We start from the raw sequence: 20825 nt of genomic DNA, 5'->3' as shown, positions 1-20825 counted from the left end.
GCAGTTGAAGTTCTGCTTTCATTTGCATCTTCGTGGTTTTGCGAAATTGATTTTTAGCATTGACTGAAATTAAAGCCAGAAAGAGTTTGTTTTGAATTTTGCGCAAAGGTACTCGAGGGCTATCTGCGCTAGCCGTCCCTAATTTAACAGTGTAAGACTAGAGGGAAGGCAGCTAGTCATCACCACCCACCGCCAACTCTTGGGCTACTCTTTTACCAACGAATAGTGGGATTGACTGGACATCATAACGCCCCACGGCTGAAAGGGCGAGCATGTTTAGCGCGACGGGAATGCAAACCCGCGACCCTCAGATTATGAATCGCACGCCTTAACACGCTTGGCCATGCCGGGCCAAGAATCGTTAAGGCTTTCCAGGTGTGCCGCGAAAATTTTCAGATTGTCGTAGAGTGTCGCAAGTCAGAAACGGTTGAGAACCACTGCTCTTTGAGTTTCAACCACTCAGTTGAAATACAAGCAATTAACACAGCATTACATCCATCAGTATTCTGTTACAGATATGTAGACGACACGATTTTAGGATTCACATCTAGAGAACACATTTAAAATTTTTAATCACATTAACTCTATACATCCCAATCTTTTACTAACGAATAGTGGAAAGTTCTGAAACGGCGAGCAGTTTTGGTGCGACAGGGATTCGAACCCCCGACCCACGGATTACGAATTTAACTCCTTAATCCACCTATTCATCTTTGACGGACTAATGGGATTTCTATCAAACAAGATATCTGTTACACTATAATGCCTGTCGTGATTTTTGCATATATAATTTTCTTTTTCACTTTCCATGCTAACCCTGTTTATATTTGTCAATATCTGATAATAATAACTATTGAAACTGATAAAATTTTAGAAAATGTGGTAGATAACCTCTTTGCTGACTTGAAAGAGTGTTGAGTTATCCAATAAGTATACTTTGGATATAAGTATATTGGAATGAAAAATATATATAATAGATTATTCCAACTTAATAAAGTCAGAATTGGTATAACAAACACAAGTATTACCTCTGTGACATCAATAAGGAAGAAAGTAAACCAAGACCTTGAAAATCTCATATCTCCTTAGCAAAACAAAAAAAAAATATTTTTTTGTTAAGCACAAAGTTATACATTGAGTTATCTGTGCTGTGATCATCACGGGTATCGAAACCAAGTTTTTTAGCGGTGTGAATCTTTAAACTTATTGTTGAGCCGCTGGAAGAAACAGAAAAATCAAATTTCACCAACCAAAACAAAGCCACAAATATACAAATATATGAAGAAAATAACATTGTGAATGTTAGTTATTTATCTAATTTAGTTAACACTCTAAGCGTTGTTGCCTAGCAATGTTATATAAATTCCGTTTGAACCACTACTGTTTCTGTCGTATTGCAGCGGTCCTGAAGAGCTATGGCATTAAGCGAAAGATCACGTCATTACTCGATATAAGAAATATAGTGTGTTTGAAATATTGTAATACACACTAATTTATTTACACTCAGAAGTTCTTTTTATAATGCCTAGTTGAAGGAGGTACGATATAAGGCTCCTTGTCATATATCACTTTTGATATCCTTCCATTAATATCGAATAAATTAAGCTACTTATTGTAAGAAAGTTTCTCATATTTTCGATTTTGCATTTTCAACGTTTTCTGACTTTTATTTTTTTTTTGTACATATATGCTTTTCGTACCATTTGTAACACATCTCGGAGCTAAGTGTTATATGATAAACAATCATGGCGACTGGTAAAGGAGATACTTGGTAAGATCAATATTTGTAAAAATAATATAATATATTGTTTTATATGAAATATTTCTCTTTTTACATTGATGTATCCATTCTGAAGAATATGAATAAGGATTCATTGCTTTGGATTTTATTCATATTATTAACAATAGTGCAATTTAATTTGAATTTAAGTTGTAGGTTTAACTTAAAATTTAAGTTAAAACACAGTTCATATTTTCTCATAACTGGTTCTTGGGTTTTCCGTATAATTACTGTAAATTGTAATGTAATTGTTATTACAATTCTATAAAATTTCTGAATTGTTAACAGATTTATAATTAAGTTGCGTTGGATACGCTTTGCAATTCGTAAACCTCAAGGTTATAACTTATAAGGCCTAACTTACTGAACAGCTTTGTGGTACTTGATTCTACCTAATCCAGTGGTTTACATTAAAAAATTTTTTCGGTCAGTTTTGTTGGTTATAATTTGGTAAGACATGTGGATTGCTATGGGAACAAAAAGAACTTGTATTAGTGAAGCCTGTATGGCATGTAGCTGCAATGTTGTGAGAAAATGTTTAAATGTAAGTTTCATGTTTTAGAACAAGACTTAAGTGACATGTTATGCAAAGAAATGTATGTATACCTATATATAAAAATTAATCCACTCTCTTAAGGAAAAGTTACAACAGTTTTCAGTGAGAACTAAGGCAGTAAAACAGTATAAATAAGACAGAGAACTAATTTCCATTAAATAAATCTCTAAGTGTGTAAACAAAACTTGTCCATAACTTTCAATGTTTAGTGCTTTTATGGAAAACCTTACTACCTGTATAAAACAGACATTAACAAATTACTGGTACAAACTCTTCAAGTAAAAACTTATTTAATGGAGATTAATGTATTTGAAAGAGAAACGTATAGTTTTTATTTTAACTCGGTGATGAATAATTTTCTTCTTGATTCAGGTTGAAAGCTTGTGATGCATGTGAAGACCTATCTCGAGAAATTATGGAGCTGATTATGAAACGTAATCAGTTTCAGAGAAATACATCAGGATATGCCCAGGTTATATTCTGCTTGTATAGAGGACACATTATAAAACTAGATACCAGTTTTGTTGGGCACTTGTAAAGAGTTTGAAGTTATTTTGTATACTAGTTTATTATATTTAAATATATTTCTACAAATAATTATGATTTTATCAAGGTAGTTTTTACTTAGTTTTATATTCTATTTCCTAGGAAATTGCTCCTTCTGTATGAAATCTGCCCCTTCATTCTATATGAAGCTAAAATTATTCATTTAATGAGACTTAATGTACAGAGTTTTTCTAAGTTGAAAATAAGAGAGAAACAACAACAACCAAAACTTCTTTATAGTAGGTTTACTTTTATCCAAGTGTTGTTGAATACAGAGCAGAGATGACATTGTTATATAATGTATAACCATACTGGCTATATCAGCACAGTTTACTGGAAAAGTACAACAGAAAATAGCAAATTTCACCTGTGTGTCATGCTGGACAGAAAACTGTACCAAACAGACTTCAGACTTATTTTTAGTTTTCAATAATTTAAAACACACTCATGAAAAGAGGTTTAAAGTAGCTAAACATAGAAATACATTATGATAATGGTAAATAAAAAAGATGATTTCCTGTTGAGTAATAAAGAAAAATAAAGGATTTGTTAAACTAGATTATTGTGAATCTTTAAATAAATATTCTTTCTAAGTAATTATTAATGTATTAAAAAGGACATTAGTCTGAAAGATGAGATTGTCAAACTGTATAGACAAACCAGATGTGTAAAGTTGTGTATTGTTTGTTCATATTAATTATATTTACATGAGATAATTATGAAGTGGAAAGCTCCATGTTTTAATACAATTAGTTTATTTTCTTGTGTCATAAAGAGTAGGAAGCTGTAAAAAGTGTATTTCTGTTTACCAGCTGAATGCACAAGCCAGGCTTTCAATACAACAGTTTAACAGAGACTTGATTACCTTGAAAGAAGATCTGAAGAAATCATCTTCCTCGTACTTCGTGTATCCTTCGACCTTGCACTCTGTGTACTGTATTATTCACATAAATTATTAATATTGTATGTATTATAAAATCAGCAAAAATAACAAAGGTGTGATTTTACTAATATTTATGAACTAATAAATTAGATTGTTTGTTTGTTTGTTTTGAATTTCGTGCAAAGCTACTCGAGAGCTATCTGCGCTAACCATCCCTAATTTAGCAGTGTAAGATCAGAGGGAAGGCAGCTAGTCATCACCACCCACTGCCAACTCTTGGGCTACTTGTTTACCAATGAATAATGGGATTGACTGTCACACTATAATGCCCCCACAGCTGAAAGGGTGAGCATGTTTGGCACAACGGGGATTCAAATCTGCGACCCTCGGATTAGGAGTCAAACACCTTAACCCACCTGGCCATGTCGGGCTAATAAGTTAGAAATAACTTGTTAGACAACAGTACTTTGTAAGGAGTAATAAGTAAAAGAATATTTTCACAACTGCGATTGTGAATATGCAGATCAGTAAGTCAAGTGTCTAAAACAGCTAATATAAAACTGTGGAGGATAGCATGCATAAGAACTACATTTTATTATTATAGGCAGTGTGGTATCATCAAAAACTGGTTCCTTATGTACTCTACTCAGATTGTAAAACTGTGTTGTAAACAGACATTCAGAATTTTTAAACCTGAATATTTATTGTACATAATAATAATAGAAAACAAAGAAATGTGGAACATCTTATGACAAGAACCATCTATAAAGAGAAGTGCAAGAAGTCATTTCTGAGACATAGTGAGCAAAGTACAATGCCTTGTTAGAGCCAGAATCCATTAATACAAGTTTTAGTGGCAAAAGCTGTTCGTTACCCCTAGCAACAGTACCAAACTTATTAAAGAAAAAGTACCAAAATCGGGCATATAATTTGTTTTCATTACATATATATTCAGTTATTGTATACCTTCAGCAGTTTGTAAAACTAAATAAGTTTTCATACTATATCATAGTAAAATAGACTAGTCAGGTCACTAGATCCAGTACCTCTGGATTTGTGTGTGTTTTGGCTGTTGAAACAGCCATTGGAAAAATGCCATTATGATACATTAGATGGATTATGGAAGGTATGCAAGGAGTGTTGTTGCTCTTTTGATATATTAACCTAATGATGAAACCTTTTGAAATGGAAACTATACTTCAGAAGCATTGTTTAGATACATGGTTGCCAATTAGAACATGAGAAGATGTGGACCATAATGATGCTATTTGATTCTAAAACCATCTTAATATAATATACTCTACCACTTCATAGATATCTGTACAGTGATTTTGCTTGTTAAAAATACTAGAGAAACTAGTGTATAAAGTATATTAATTGGCATTTGTTTGTTTAGTCTCAGTGTACAATACTTAAGGTCTAGATAAACCAGTCTATAAAGTATATTAATTAATATTTGTTTAGTCTCAGTGTACCGCAGGTAGGGTCTAGATAACCAGTCTATAAAATATGGTAGTTAACATTTGTTTGTTTAGTCTCAGTGTACCACAGGTAGGGTCTAGATAAATTAGTCTATAAAATATGGTAATTAACATTGTTTATTCTCAGTGTACATCACAGAGGGTCTAGATAAACCAGTGTGGTGAACTATAAATGGTGAATAGAAAATCTGAATATGAAAACGTTCATTCGAGCTTTGATACATACATAATTGTGTTCTTCATTCTGGCCATTTTGTTTAGTAAAACTTGATTAAAGTAATTGTATTTGACAAATGTGTGGAACATAGTAACAGTTTTCTTGTATGTAATTTTGCTCTAGGGTTTCTTTAACTATTTATTTTGAAAATATACAACCTTTAATCATATAATTTAGCTTGCATGTAGTCTCTGTTCACTTACTTATGGTCTATGCATTCCTGTAGATTGAACTGCTGCTGTGTATATGATAATTATTTGATATCTATTATACCTTGAATCCTTGACCTTTGATTCAGTACACAGCGAGAAGTTGAGAGGAGACAAAGGTTGTTGGAAAAGTTGGAGAGTAAACAAAGGCAAATGGAGTTGATTTTCAGTGAACAAACTACTGGATATGGGGAAGGAAGGTAAGAGCACCGACTGTCAGATCTTCAGTTGATTTTCAGTGAACAAACCACTGAATACGGGGAAGGAAGGTAAGAGCACCGACTGTCAGATCTTCAGTTGATTTTCAGTGAACAAACCACTGGATATGGGGAAGGAAGGTAAAAGCACCGACTGTCAGATCTTCTTTGTGAGCGCATGCATCGTATTCTGAAATAAACTAGTCTTTACTGATACTACTTATTATTTTTGTGTTATTAGGATCCTGTGAAAACATCCTTAGTAGACTTCTCAGTACTGCTTAATGAATAGATTAATTAAACTTCTGACAATAATAATTCAGCTTCCTGTTGAACAGTACATTTTGTTTTGAGATAATCTTTAAGTTCTCCCTAATCTTTTGTCCTGTGCATGAAACAAGCTTACTGTTTACAGTCTTATCTACGAAGTTTTATTTATGTACACAAGACTTAGCTCGGTGATTCCTTCTGTTGTTGTCAGTTCCACACAGATTCTGTCAACTGGAAAGTTACCAATGAGTTGAAACCGTAGAGCTAAGGAAGCAGCTGATTTGTATGTGAAGTGAAACTGAAGCTTTAGTAAATTAGACTTTTTGTCCATAGTAAATCTGCCTTTAACCATTAACCCCTATAACCTCACTGAGTGTTGAAGAACTGATTGACATTTGTTTCTAGCATAATTATGATTTCTTTGTTCGTGCTAGAAGTTGCTTTGGGATGAACTTAAATTTTTTGCATTATAAAGAATTAGTTTTTCATATTTTTTTTATAAATCTTTTCCAGAGACAGCAATGAAGAAACACACAAGCATTAACTGTAGACAGCAATGACAAGACATAAGTAGTAAGACCCCTCAGTGCAGGTTGAGAAAAAGTACTGGCGAATGAGTTTAAAAAAACAAAACAATAGTAAATTTTTCTGTCAAATAAAGTTCCGAAGCATGTTTACTTCCTCTCACACTTACAGCCATTACTCAACTGCCAGGGTTTCTTCTTTTAACACATCTAAGTAGATATGATTTTGTTTCTTCCAGTCTTTTATACTCCATTTAATTACCCTTTGGAGAATGTCACAAGACAAGAGCTCTGTAATCAGTCAGATCTTCATGCAGTTACTCATCCCCTTACAAGACAAATACTGAAGAGATCTGTAATCAGTCAGATCTTGATGCAGTTTCCATCCCCCTACAAGACAAATGCTGAAAAGATCTGTAATGAGTTAGATCTTGATGCAGTTACCATCCCCCTTTTTACTATTGGGAGATTTTAATGGAAATAATCCCCTCTGGGGTTGTATTAGTATTCATGGGAGGGGTTGTGCTATAGAGCATATGCTCTTAAACCATAATCTGTCTCTCTTCAATACTGGTTCTTATACCTATTTTCATGTACCTAGTCAGTCTTTTATTGCTATAGATCTGCTCCTCTTCACTTTTCACTTACTTTTCTTGGAGGGTTGACAGTAATCCACAGGGCAGTAAGTATTTTCCAATCATTTTGAGGAAGACTGGCTGGGGTTGATGCCACTCGACCTGTGTGTCCTGATGGAAGCTAGATCAAGCAAACTGGTCTTCTTTTACCATTTCCTCAGAATTTGATCCTGCCATTGTGTGTAAGCCATTGATAGATGACTGTGTGGCAGCAGTAACTGACTGTATTGTACAGGCAACTACTCAGTGTGTTCCTAAAACCTCAACACATTTCCCACAGTATCCTCGTCTTTAGTGGAATTCTGCCTGCGATGTGACAAGAAAAGCTCAAAAATGGGCTTGGGATACCTTTCATAGGTATCCCACTTTTTTAAACTGCATTGCATTTAAATGAGCCCATGCACATGCTCAGCAGGTCAGATATCAGAGCCAGAAGGAATCTTCTACCACCAGTTTCAAAGACATAGGGAACAAAATCTGAATGGTTAGTGGCCAGTATACTTCTTCCCCTTTCGATCTTGTTCTCTGATGGCCAGGAAGTTGGTGATACCCAGAGCATTGCCAGTACTCTCAGTGAAAGATTTTCTCACACATCTAGCACTTCTGCTTCATCCCTCATCTTCTTAGCCATCAAAACACAGGCAGAACAATCACTTCTTTTCTTTTGGGCTGATCATCTTTATGACTATAATCATCCCCTTATACTGGTGGAACTTAAACTTGCTCTTCATCAGTCTGGTAGTACATCAGTTGGACCTGATGATATTCATTACGAGATGTTGTGCCATCTATCTCCTGCCTCTCTTGCTATTCTTCTAGTTGGTTTTAGCCAGATCTGGCAGGAGAACGTTTTCTCGATGCTTGGCACCATGCTGTTGTACTCCCTTTTCCTAAACCTGGGGAGGATCCCAAGACTCCTTTGAACTACTGTCCAATTGCTTTAATGAGCTGTCTCTGTAATATCTTGGAGATGAAGATTAATGCTCATCTTGTTTGGTTCCTCGAATCAAACAACCTCTCCTCAACCACTTAGTGTAGGTTCTGAAGACAGCACTCCACAATGGACCACCTGATTGGACTTCAAACATCAATCAGGAAGCCATTCTCAAGCAACAACATCTTGTTTCTGTTTTTTTTACTTTGAGAAAGCTAACAATGCAACATGGAAGTATGGCATCTTACAAGACTCGTTATGGGTTGCATGGCTATTTACCAATTTTTTAACTTTTAATGAACCAGTGATTCCAGATCCTTGTGAGTTTGACATTTTCCCATTTTTTCCCACAGGAACTTGGAGTCCCTCAGAGCTGTGTCTTGAGTGTCACACTTTTCATGATAAAGATTAATGCCATCAGTGGACAACTACACCTTACAGTTGCAAACAGTCTCTTTGTCAACAACTTCCACGTGTCAGTTATTAAACATGAGGTATATTGAGTGGCAGCTACAGACTGCTCTCAATCATTTACTGAAGTGGACCACAGCAAACAGTTTTAACCTTTCTCTCTCTAAAACTGTTTGCATGCACTTTGCCATGGCGGGATATTCACCCTGATTTTGAACTCCATTGGTGAAGTTGTGTTTTCTGTGGTCCCCAAACAAAGTTCTAGGAGCTTATCTTTGGCCATAAGCCGACCTTTATTCCATACATCAAGCAGCTACGTGTCAAATGTACAAGGGCACTGAACATTCTCTGTGTCCTCTCTTCCACCTCTTGGAGAGCAGATCAATGTTACATGCTAAAAATCTAACATACCCTTATTCGATTAACATTGGGATTAACCATTGGGACTTTGGCTCTGCACAGGGGCCTTCGCACTTCTCCAGTTTAGAGTTTGTACACAGTGTCCCATAAACCCCTCCATACCTTTGTTGTTTACAACTATCTTTAATGTATCCTTCAAAACTGGGATGCTGTGGTAAAGATCCAAGTTTTGAAGGTCAGTGACCACACTTTTCCATTATAGATGGTCTGCCATTGTTCCTTTTAGCCTTCATATCCAGGTTCAGTTGGATAAATTGGGTCTACCTTTGGATCACATAGTGGTATCCACAGATCAGCCCATCCCACCATGGCTAATTACTATCCTGAAATGTCATCTGAAGAAAAGAGATACTTCTGATTAGAAGTATTGCCTTCTATTTGCCAAACATCTTTCAAACCATCCTTCCATTCCCATTTATACAGATGGTTAAAAATCAGATGACTCTGTGGGCTCTGCCATGCTTTGCTGTGATTTGATTGTAGTACACAGAATCTCATCTAAAGTTTCTGTGTTCACTGCTATATTGTACGCTATTTTTCTTGCCCTGAATCACATAGTATCTGTGCAGTACGTGAATTGTACTATTTATACCAATTCACTTGGCTTTCTGTTAGCCCTGAAATCGCTTCACGTCAGTTCTCACCCTATTCTTGTCAATATTCAAAACCAACTGGCCCATTTCTCTATTATCTACTTCTGTACAGGTTTTCTGGATACTAGACCACATTGGTATTCTCGAGAATGAGCTAGCCGACATTGCACCTAGTCAGTCTCCTCTGGTACTATCACTGTCATGCCAGTACAATACATGGACTATGGTCCTGTATTCAAGGCTCGGCTCCATGCCAATTGGCAGTCTACTTGGGGTGAGCAACATGATAATAAGGTTTCTCAAATCCAACCTTCTATTGCTTTTTGGCCTTCTTGTTTCCCTAAGGATCAGAAGGTGGAAGCTGTTCTGACTGGGCTATGCATTGGTCACAGTTTTTTTTAACTCACCACTTTCTTTTATCTGGGACTGATGCACCATTGTGTAGTCTGTGACACTCAAGTCACATTACCACACATATTAATATTATGCCATCTTTACAATCGAGAGTGACAGCATCATTTTAAATATATTTTTACGATGGGTTCACCCTTGACATTGGTAAGGGTGATAATGTTTACCTCAGTTGTGTTTTTAAATTTTTAAGGGACATTGGTCTTTTTAACTATTTAAGATTTTAATCCAAAAATTGGATTTTGTTTTGTTTTAGTATGATTCCTTTTCACATATTTTACTTTTTACTGGCTATTTGGCACAGATAGCCCAGTTGCTTTGTGCTAATAAACACTAAACAACCAACCATCTAAGCCAGTTCTAAACATTTCCTTATTCTTGGTATGGTATAAAAACACCATATTCACACTGTGTTATCACTAAACCACTCCTCGACATCCACCAACTTGTAGTACTATATAAAAACACCACATTCATATAGTGTTATTACTAAACCAGTCCTCAGCATCCACTTATTCTTGGTACTATATAAAAACACCACATTCATATAGTGTTATTACTAAACCAGTCCTCAGCATCCACTTATTCTTGGTACTATATAAAAACACCATATTCACACAGTGTTATCATAAACCAGTCTTCAACATCTGCTGATTCTTGGTACTGTATAAAAATATCACATTCACACAGTGTTATTACTAAACCAGTCCTCAACATCCACTGATTCATGGTGCTGTATGGAAATACCATATTCACATAGCATTATTACTAAGCCAGTCCTCAACATCCACTGATTCACGGTGCTGTATAAAAACACCACATTCACATAGTGTTATCACTAAACAATCTTCAGTTTTAAATGAAGACTTGAACTTTGTTACTTGTAGAGCTCCTGAATGTTTCAAGTCCGTTACTTAGTCGCGACGCTGCACCTAACATGCCGTGTCTGTTACACCGTTATTCATGATTATCAGTTTGAATAAATCAGAGTTGACTTGATTTTAAAAATTCAGTGAACTTGGTTTAGGTATTTCTTTATTTCCAGAGCACTGTTCCGCAGGACTTTATCTCTCAGATTCTACTAGTGTAACTGGTAAGTCCTAACTGCACCTGGTTTCCAGTCACTGTGACTGTGGTCAGAGGCTTTTCCTCCAGAGTGCTCAAGAGAATTCTTCCACTCAAGAAGAAGGTGGCAAAGTTAGGCTTCTTCATAACCTGGTTACTGGATGTCTTTCTCAGGCGTTAGTTGGGTGGCATCAGTCTACTCATAATATTGGTTTGTTGGTCTGATAGCTGGTTGCAGTGTGCATGACCCTTTAGCTTGGTCAGTACAGATTGAGTACACTGCTCATGGAAGATGGTTCACAGTTTCCTTGGATTCTTGGTTGAGCACAGTTGTTCCAAGTCCTTCTGGGACAAGAGAAGTGTACCTCTGAGCCTGAGGTGTTGCAATTTCTTCCTGTGGAGGAGATTGTCCACTTCAGTCCTGGTGGTTTGGGTACTTGACTTGCACTCTTAGGGTTGCAGGCTCCATTCTCTGTCACACCAAGCATGGCAACATTATTATGTGATAGTTAGTCCCACTATTCATTGAAGAAATAGTAACCTTAAAATTAATGGTGAGTGTTGATGACTAGTTTTCTACCCTCTGGTCCTTTACTGGAGAATTAGGAATGGCCCCTCTTGCTTTAGATGAAATTCAAAACAAATCAAAGTGAACTTCAGCAGGTTGTTTTGGCCATACCCCAAACTGCTGTATGTCTTGTTATGTGTTAAACTGTAAATTTCGGGTTAGAAATGAAAAATTTCATGGGAAAAACTGAATGAAAACATGAATTCTTAAAACTGTTTTTATTATTTCTACACGTTTTACTGTAGACAGAAACCCTAACTAATATTTTGTTTTCTCTTGTCACTTTTATTTAATTAAATAAAAACAAGCAGTATACATTTTTGGCAGACTTTAGAAATGAAACTTTAGTTGGTATGCTTATGTGTAATTAGAAAAGTGTGTGTAAGTGATTATAAGAGGACTTTACTGACTCAGTTTTAGAGCTCACTCTTACATCTGAAGCATTAATGTTCACAACTTTTGGAATAAGCAGGTTGTTTTGGCCATACCCCAAACTGCTGTATGTCTTGTCATGTGTTAAACTGTAAATTTCGGGTTAGAAATGAAAAATTTCATGGGAAAAACTGAATGAAAACATGAATTCTTAAAACTGTTTTTATTATTTCTACACGTTTTACTGTGGACAGAAACCCTAACTAATATTTTGTTTTCTCTTGTCACTTTTATTTAATTAAATAAAAACAAGCAGTATACATTTTTGGCAGACTTTAGAAATGAAACTTTAGTTGATATGCTTATGTGTAATTAGAAAAGTGTGTGTAAGTGATTATAAGAGGACTTTACTGACTCAGTTTTAGAGCTCACTCTTACATCTGAAGCATTAATGTTCACAACTTTTGGAATAAGTGTGGTTACATATTGTGAGTTAATAGTTGAGTCTTGGTGGTTATATAATGAAATATTGTGAGTTTTGAAATAAGTGTGTTTGTAGTTAGTGGTTATCTAACACATAACAAGCTGTACAAAATACAGTTTTGATATAAGATTTTAAATCAGCTTAACATAAAGTTGGTTACAAACTGTTCAAGTTCCTTGATGAATAAGACTGTAGATTGAGCTTCCTTTGCTAGGGTTAACACAGTATACAGATTAATGACTAATGTAAAAGTAGTTAAACATATGGAATTAGGTCTTAATTAAATGAAAAATGTTTTCATGTTTTCACTTCTAACTTACCACAGTTCCTCATAGATGCTTAACCTTGTAGAGGTGTTTCTCACAAAGATATTAATGACACTATATTATGAAACTATACCGTGTTATTGTTTCAACAGAACTGCATTATTAGGAGGTCAATTTAATCAGACATTAGAAATAGCTTGTGGAACAGAAGAAACTGAAGAAACGAAGGACTTGACTGTTGATGATATAAGGCAGTATCAGCAACAGGCTATAAAAGGTGAAATATTATCTATATTTTCTGTTAACATTTCACTGTTAATTGTTACACAGTTATCAGCAGCTGGGCCTGTACTTGCTAGTCACTAGTTAAGATTATACTCAGGTCCCAATAATTAAAAACTTGTATTTCTACAAAAAACGTTAAAACTAACTAAATTGGGCCTGTAATAGAATAACATTGGAATTGTAATCAATTGTGGGTACATTATTTTTAATAGTATTAAACCTTTATTGTTTTTTGTAGAGCAGGATGAAGGACTTGAAGGACTTTCAAACATAATTGCAAGGCAGAAACATATGGCTTACCATATTGGTAATGAACTGGACCTTCACAATGGTAAGACAATGTTTTACTTATATCACTTGTCAAACAGAGTAAAGACAATGTATTTTCTGATACAGTTCTTTCCTCTTCTGATAAGGTTCACTTTCTCTATATTTTGCTGCCCTCTACATGAGAACAATTTTATAGGATGTCCCACAATCCTTTCAAGCACCACACTTTATTAGAATTGGATATTCCAACATGTCTCTCATTCATCATCTTTGCACCAATAGGAGAGCACTGCTGTCACATGACATGTGGCTACCTCAACCCAAACTGAAGATTTTTTTAGACCCTCATAGGTTCTCTCAAGTGTCACATCTCAGGTATGTGATGTTTTCTATTTTTTTTATGATCCACGTCCTTTTGTACTATATGATCCTGCCTCCACTTTCATCAGATTTCCCATCTCCTGATAAATTAATCTGCATGGAGTGTTTTGCCTCCCAGTTATGTGACTGCATTAGTATGCCTCATCCTGCTCAGGCTTCAGATCAGTCTGTTCTCTCTTATCATAGGGACTACTGTCCATATCTGGGCCAAGAATTGTTGGGTTCAGTTTTGGTTAGTGTGGAGGCAGGACATTCATTTGATGGTTTTCTATGTATCGGGTGCTTGTGGCAGATCATCTTTTCTGACCCAACCAGATTTACCCAATGAAGTGGTTCCTACATCCCCTTGTTCTTCAGTGGCTTTGAAATTAGTAGGGTTCTTACTTCAATGCATTTGGCACTGCCCTCAATCACCAGTTACCTTTGTTTTGATCCCCCAGTTTCATATTATTGGGCTTTGGCTATAAATGCCTTCAGCAAGGATTGGGGTTAAACAAGTTTCTTTTGTTTATCTTTTTTATCTGATTGCTCCTTATTGGCCGGCTACACTGTGGTTTCCTCACTTACTTCAGTATCTGATTGCTCCTTATTTTCCTGCTACACTGTGGTTTCCTCACTTCAGTATCTGATTGCTCCTTATTGACTGGCTACACTGTGGTTTCTTCACTTACTTCAGTATCTGATTGCTCCTTATTGTCCTGCTACACTGTGGTTTCCTCACTTACTTCAGTATCTGATTGCTCCTTATTGACTGGCTACACTGTGGTTTCCTCACTTACTTCAGTATCTAATTGCTCCTTATTGACTGGCTACACTGTGGTTTCCTCACTTACTTCAGTATCTGATTGCTCCTTATTGACCAGCTACACTGTGGTTTCCTCACTTACTTCAGTATCTGATTGCTCCTTATTGGCTGGCTACACTGTGGTTTCCTCACTTACTTCAGTATTTGATTGCTCCTTATTGGCTGGCTACACTGTGGTTTCTTCACTTACTTCAGTATCTGATTGCTCCTTATTGGCCGGCTACACTGTGGTTTCCTCACTTCAGTATCTGATTGCTCATTATTGGCCGACTACATGGTGGTTTCCTCACTTCAGTATCTGATTGCTTCTTATTGGCTACACTGTGGTTTCATTACTTACTTCAGTATCTGATTGCTTCTTATTGGCCGGCTACATTGTGGTTTCCTCACTTCAGTATCTGATTGCTTCTTATTGGCTACACTGTGGTTTCATTACTTACTTCAGTATCTGATTTCTTCTTATTGGCTGGCTACACTGTGGTTTCCTCACTTCAGTATCTGATTGCTTCTTATTGGCTACACTGTGGTTTCATTACTTACTTCAGTATCTGATTGCTTCTTATTGGCCGGCTACATTGTGGTTTCCTCACTTCAGTATCTGATTGCTTCTTATTGGCTACACTGTGGTTTCATTACTTACTTCAGTATTTGATTGCTCCTTATTGGTTGGCTACAGTGTGGTTTCCTCATTTACTTCAGTATCTGATTGCTCCTTATTGGCCAGCTACATTGTGGTTTCCTCACTTACTTCAGTATCTGATTGCTCCTTATTGGCTACACTGTGGTTTGATTGCTCCTTATTGGCTACACTGTGGTTTCCTCACTTCCTTCAGTTACAGTTGTTTCCCCCTATCCCTTTTTCTTTATTCCATAACCTTTGTGTTAACCCAATTTATAGGTTTTGCATATTGCATGTCAGGCTTTTGTCTGGTCCCTGGCAAGGAGATCTTGTTTCTCATATCAGGTATTATTTCAGTTAACTCATTCATCTTTTATTTGCAGCTGTATATCAGCAGAAATGGAATGATTCTTGCATCTTGGTTTTGGCTTGGGATATTCTGATCTGCTCGTTATCAACGTCACTAGCATACTGTACAACCATCAAACCTATCTTCTAATTTATCAACGTCACTAGCATACTGTACAACCATCAAACCTATCTTCTAATTTATCAACGTCACTAGCATACTGTACAACCATCAAACCTATCTTCTAATTTATCAACGTCACTAGCATACTGTACAACCATCAAACCTATCTTCTAATTTATCAGCGTCACTAGCATACTGTACAACCATCAAACCTATCTTCTAATTTATCAGCGTCCTTGCATGCTGTACAACCATCAGGCCTATCTTCTAATTTATCAGCGTCCACTGGCATGCTGTACAACCATCAAACCTATCTTCTAATTTATCAGCGTCCTTGCATACTGTACAACCATCAGGCCTATCTTCTAATTTATCAGCGTCCTTGCATGCTGTACAACCATCAGGCCTATCTTCCTGAATTTATCAGCGTCCGCTGGCATGCTGTACAACCATCAAACCTATCTTCCTGATTTTATCAGCGTCCTTGCATGCTGTACGGCCATCAGGCCTATCTTCTAATTTATCAGCGTCGCGCATGCTGTACAACCATCAGGCCTATCTTCCTGATTTATCAGCGTCACTGGCATGCTGTGCAACCATCAAACCTATCTTCCTGATTTATCAGCGTCCTTGCATGCTGTACAACCATCAAACCTATCTTCTGATTTATCAGCGTCACTGGCATGCTGTACAACCATCAAACCTATCTTCTAATTTATCAATGTCACTGGCATGCTGTACAACCATCAAACCTATCTTCCTAATTTATCAGCGTCACTGGCATGCTGTACAACCATCAGGCCTATCTTCCTGATTTATCAGCGTCCGCTGGCATGCTGTACAACCATCAAACCTATCTTCCTAATTTATCAGCGTCCGCTGGCATGCTGTACAACCATCAGGCCTATCTTCCTAATTTATCAGCGTCACTGGCATGCTGTACAACCATCAAACCTATCTTCTAATTTATCAGCGTCACTGGCATGCTGTACAACCATCAAACCTATCTTCTAATTTATCAGCGTCACTGGCATGCTGTACAACCATCAAACCTATCTTCTAATTTATCCAGATTGTTCTATTTTTTCCCAAGTCTCACGAGGCTTGCAAGGTAACTCCTTTTCTCATTTCCATTCCCTCTGTTTCTCTTCTCTACTATATTCCTAATCCAGACAAACTTCTTTTCTCAGTTCATGCCTTTCATTGTTATATTGCCTGCATAGCTTCATGCAGGGGTTCCTGTTTCTTTATCCTGTGGCAATCCTTTTCTTCTCAGGATCTTTCTCCCTTTACCCTTACCAGTTAGGTTCATAGTTTAATCCATTTGACTCATACCTCTTTGTGTTATTGTTAATGTGCTTTGTTCTGTGATATTTCCAATTAAATCCAACATCTTATCTTTTCCCATGCTTTTCGTCTTTGTTGGCCTTTGGAGAAGAATCTGCATTTGGACACGTGGATTAATGCCTCAGACCCACTAAATACATCGTGTTAAAGTTTCTGCTACCTAGGGGTATCATCTACCAACTGTGGCTACATGTCAGACTTTGGTGTGGCTGTGATACTGGTTAAGTCTCTGTTAATGTTTTCTTTCTTTCAGTGGTCCTTGTTTTTAATTTCATCTCATGGATCTTGTTCAGTGACAAGTGGTGCATAACTAGGTATTCTTTATGTACACAAACAAATCTGCACTGTACACCATGTTCTTTCCATGGCTCTTTATGCTCACCTTGAAGATGGGGTGTTTCACAGAACCACAGGATGGTCAGTAACCTTGTGATATATACTTCATAAATAGGGCTGTCCAAGACCATACCACCCATGGATGGCATAAGTAAAGCAAAAGGGGATAGCTGCCCATCCCTGCTGTGCCTCAATTAAATGAATCTTTATGGTGTCCTTTTCAAAATAAGGTTTTTTGTTCACTCATTGCACTGTCTCTGGTGTAACCATTTCTCTGGACTCTAACACAACTCCCTCTTCTTCCAGTGGAGTTCTTACCACTTACCAATTCCAAGCCTTATTTTGATCAATTGTAGTTTAGTATTTTATTCTCAAAAGGAGATTCACTGTCTCTATGTTTCTGAACTCTGTGTCCTGGGTTGATTAGTGCCCCATGTCTTCCCTGTAATTCTGAGAGCAAGTGGGAAGACTCCAGTTGGTTGGAAGAATAAATTTGAATGTTCATAATTCCAGGACAAATGAGCGTTGTTCCTTTGAATTAGTATGGCATACATAATCCCATTATTCCAAGTCTGAGGTGTTGCTTTTCAAACCTCCTTAGGCTGACAAGTTTTGCCTGCTTTGATGTTGCTTGCTTTCTCATTGTGACTTAGAACACATTCTATGACTACTTTTTGGGATCCAGTCAAAAGTATATCTGTATCTAACGTTGCAATCCAACTGTCGTAGTCACCAACGTGGGATAAAGGGCACAAAACACCTTAATTCCAATCTCAAGTAGTTGAACCTTAACTATCTGGTTGGGGCTGGCCTAGGGCACAAAACACCTTAATTCCAATCTCAAGTAGTTGAACCTTAACTATCTGGTTGGGGCTGGCCTAGGGCACAAAACACCTTAATTCCAATCTCAAGTAGTTGAACCTTAACTATCTGGTTGAGACTAGCCTAGGGCACAAAACATCTTAATTCCAATCTCAAGTAGTTGAACCTTAACTATCTGGTTGGGGCTAGCCTAGGACACAAAACACCTTAATTCCAATCTCAAGTAGTTGAACCTTAACTATCTGGTTGGGGCTAGCCTAGGACACAAAACACCTTAATTCCAATCTCAAGTAGTTGAACCTTAACTATCTGGTTGGGGCTAGCCTAGGACACAAAACACCTTAATTCCAATCTCAAGTAGTTGAACCTTAACTATCTGGTTGGAGCTAGCCGAGGACACCAAACACCTTAATTCCAATCTCAAGTAGTTGAACCTTAACTATCTGGTAGGGGCTGGCCTATAGTGATGATTACTTATGTGCAGTTCCACTCTTGATACAGGAACTAAATCCAGTGTGAAGAGCACACCATGGTTTGAATGTAATGTGGTTCCTCCACTTTTATTTTGATACATTCACAATCTATTAAATATTGTCATATTATTTTATTATTTATCTAACTTAGCTTAAAGTGGTTGAAATAGCTTATATCAGAAGAAAACATCATTCTAAATAGTTATGATGTTTTTCATACAAACTTGCAAAATTTTATTTTCAGAAATAATTGAGGACATCACAGACCACTCTGATGTGACAAGAGAAAGACTTATTAAAGAAACCAGACACGTTACAACTGTAGATCGGAAATCAAATACCTGCTGTATGTGGTTATCGTAAAGTGTTTTTACATTTGTACAGGTTAAATACTTAAGTAGGCACGAGAAGAAAGAAATTCTTTTTTCTGTATAAATATTGCTGTATTTATATACATTTTCTGTTACTATAAATATTGCTGTATTTATATACATTTTCTGTTACTATAAATATTGCTGTATTTATATACATTTTCTGTTACTATAAATATTGCTGTATTTATATACATTTTCTGTTACTATAAATATTGCTGTATTTATATACATTTTCTGTTACTATAAATATTGCTGTGTTTATATACATTTTCTGTTACTATAAATATTGCTGTGTTTATATACATTTTCTGTTACTATAAATATTGCTGTGTTTATATACATTTTCTGTTACTATAAATATTGCTTGTGTTTATATACGTTTTCTGTTACTATAAATGTTGCTGTGTTTATATACGTTTTCTGTTACTATAAATATTGCAATGTATTTTTTATACGTTTTCTGTTACTATAAATGTTAACAGTATTTATATACGTTTTCTGATACTATAAATATTGCTGTGTTTTATACATTTTCTGTTACTATAAATATTGCTGTATTTATATACATTTTCTGTTGCTATAAATATTGCTGTATTTTTATACATTTTCTGTTACTATAAATATTGCTGTATTTATATACATTTTCTGTTACTATAAATATTGCTGTATTTATATACATTTTCTGTTACTATAAATATTGCTGTATTTATATACATTTTCTGTTGCTATAAATATTGCTGTATTTTTATACATTTTCTGTTACTATAAATATTGCTGTATTTATATACATTTTCTGTTACTATAAATATTTTCATATTCATTTTATTCTTCAAATGTTGTAAAACTTCTTTTCTTGTTTTTTCAGGTTACTGGGTTTTTATTGTCATCTTACTGATTCAATTACTGTGATACCAATTATTTAACAGGAATCTTTCTAAACTTCATTATGTATTTTCAGTTTATTTTCAAGCCTTGACTATTGTATCATGTTCTTCACATGACATCATAACACCCATGTGTGAGGAATAACCAAAAATGTACAATGATACACCAGTACGTGCTACACAAAGACATTTATAAAGAAGTGGTTAATAACCTTGTATGATGTCATAGTAATGCAAGATACAAACGTCACTAACCACATAATGTGTTGGGTTGTGGTAATGTGAGATACAGAGAAATGTCACTAGCCACACAATGTGTTGGGTTGTGGTAACCGAGATACAGAGAAATGTCACTAGCCACACAATGTGTTGGGTTGTGGTAACCACGAGATACAGAGAAATGTCACTAGCCACACAATGTGTTGGGTTGTGGTAACACGAGATACAGAAAGCGTCACTAACCACACAATGTGTTGGGTTGTGGTAACACGAGATACAGAGAAATGTCACTAGCCACACAATGTGTTGGGTTGTGGTAACACGAGATACAGAGAAACGTCACTAACCACACAATGTGTTGGGTTGTGGTAACACGAGATACAGAGACATGTCACTAGCCACACAATGTGTTGGGTTGTGGTAACACGAGATACAGAGAAATGTCACTAGCCACACAATGTGTTGGGTTGTGGTAACACGAGATACAGAGAGATGTCACTAGCCACACAATGTGTTGGGTTGTGGTAACACAAGATACAGAGAAATGTCACTAGCCACACAATGTGTTGAGTTGTGGTAACACGAGATACAGAGAAATGTCACTAACCACACAGTGTGTTGGGTTGTGGTAACACGAATACAGAGAAATGTCACTAGCCACATGATGTGTAGTGTTGTAGTAACCACGAGATACAAAAGCGTCACTAGTAAGCGAT

General features: G+C 36.2%; 1 protein-coding gene across 1 annotated transcript; it reads left to right on the top strand.

Annotated features, from left to right (window-relative positions):
• The first annotated feature begins 1397 nt into the window (after positions 1-1397).
• LOC143240295 (syntaxin-8-like) lies at positions 1398-19949 on the top strand. Its single transcript, XM_076482514.1, has 8 exons — positions 1398-1771; positions 2709-2808; positions 3695-3789; positions 5762-5872; positions 12975-13099; positions 13346-13438; positions 18877-18978; positions 19872-19949. The coding sequence occupies exons 1-8, from the start codon at positions 1746-1748 to the stop codon at positions 19913-19915; spliced, it is 696 nt and encodes a 231-aa protein (XP_076338629.1). The 5' UTR covers positions 1398-1745; the 3' UTR covers positions 19916-19949.
• The last annotated feature ends 876 nt before the right edge of the window (positions 19950-20825 follow it).

The sequence above is a fragment of the Tachypleus tridentatus genome, chromosome 13 (genome assembly GCF_004210375.1).
Source record: "Tachypleus tridentatus isolate NWPU-2018 chromosome 13, ASM421037v1, whole genome shotgun sequence".
In the NCBI taxonomy this organism is placed as follows: domain Eukaryota; kingdom Metazoa; phylum Arthropoda; class Merostomata; order Xiphosura; family Limulidae; genus Tachypleus; species Tachypleus tridentatus.
Note: the sequence above shows the minus strand (reverse complement) of the source record. Positions and strands in the feature narration are given on the sequence as shown.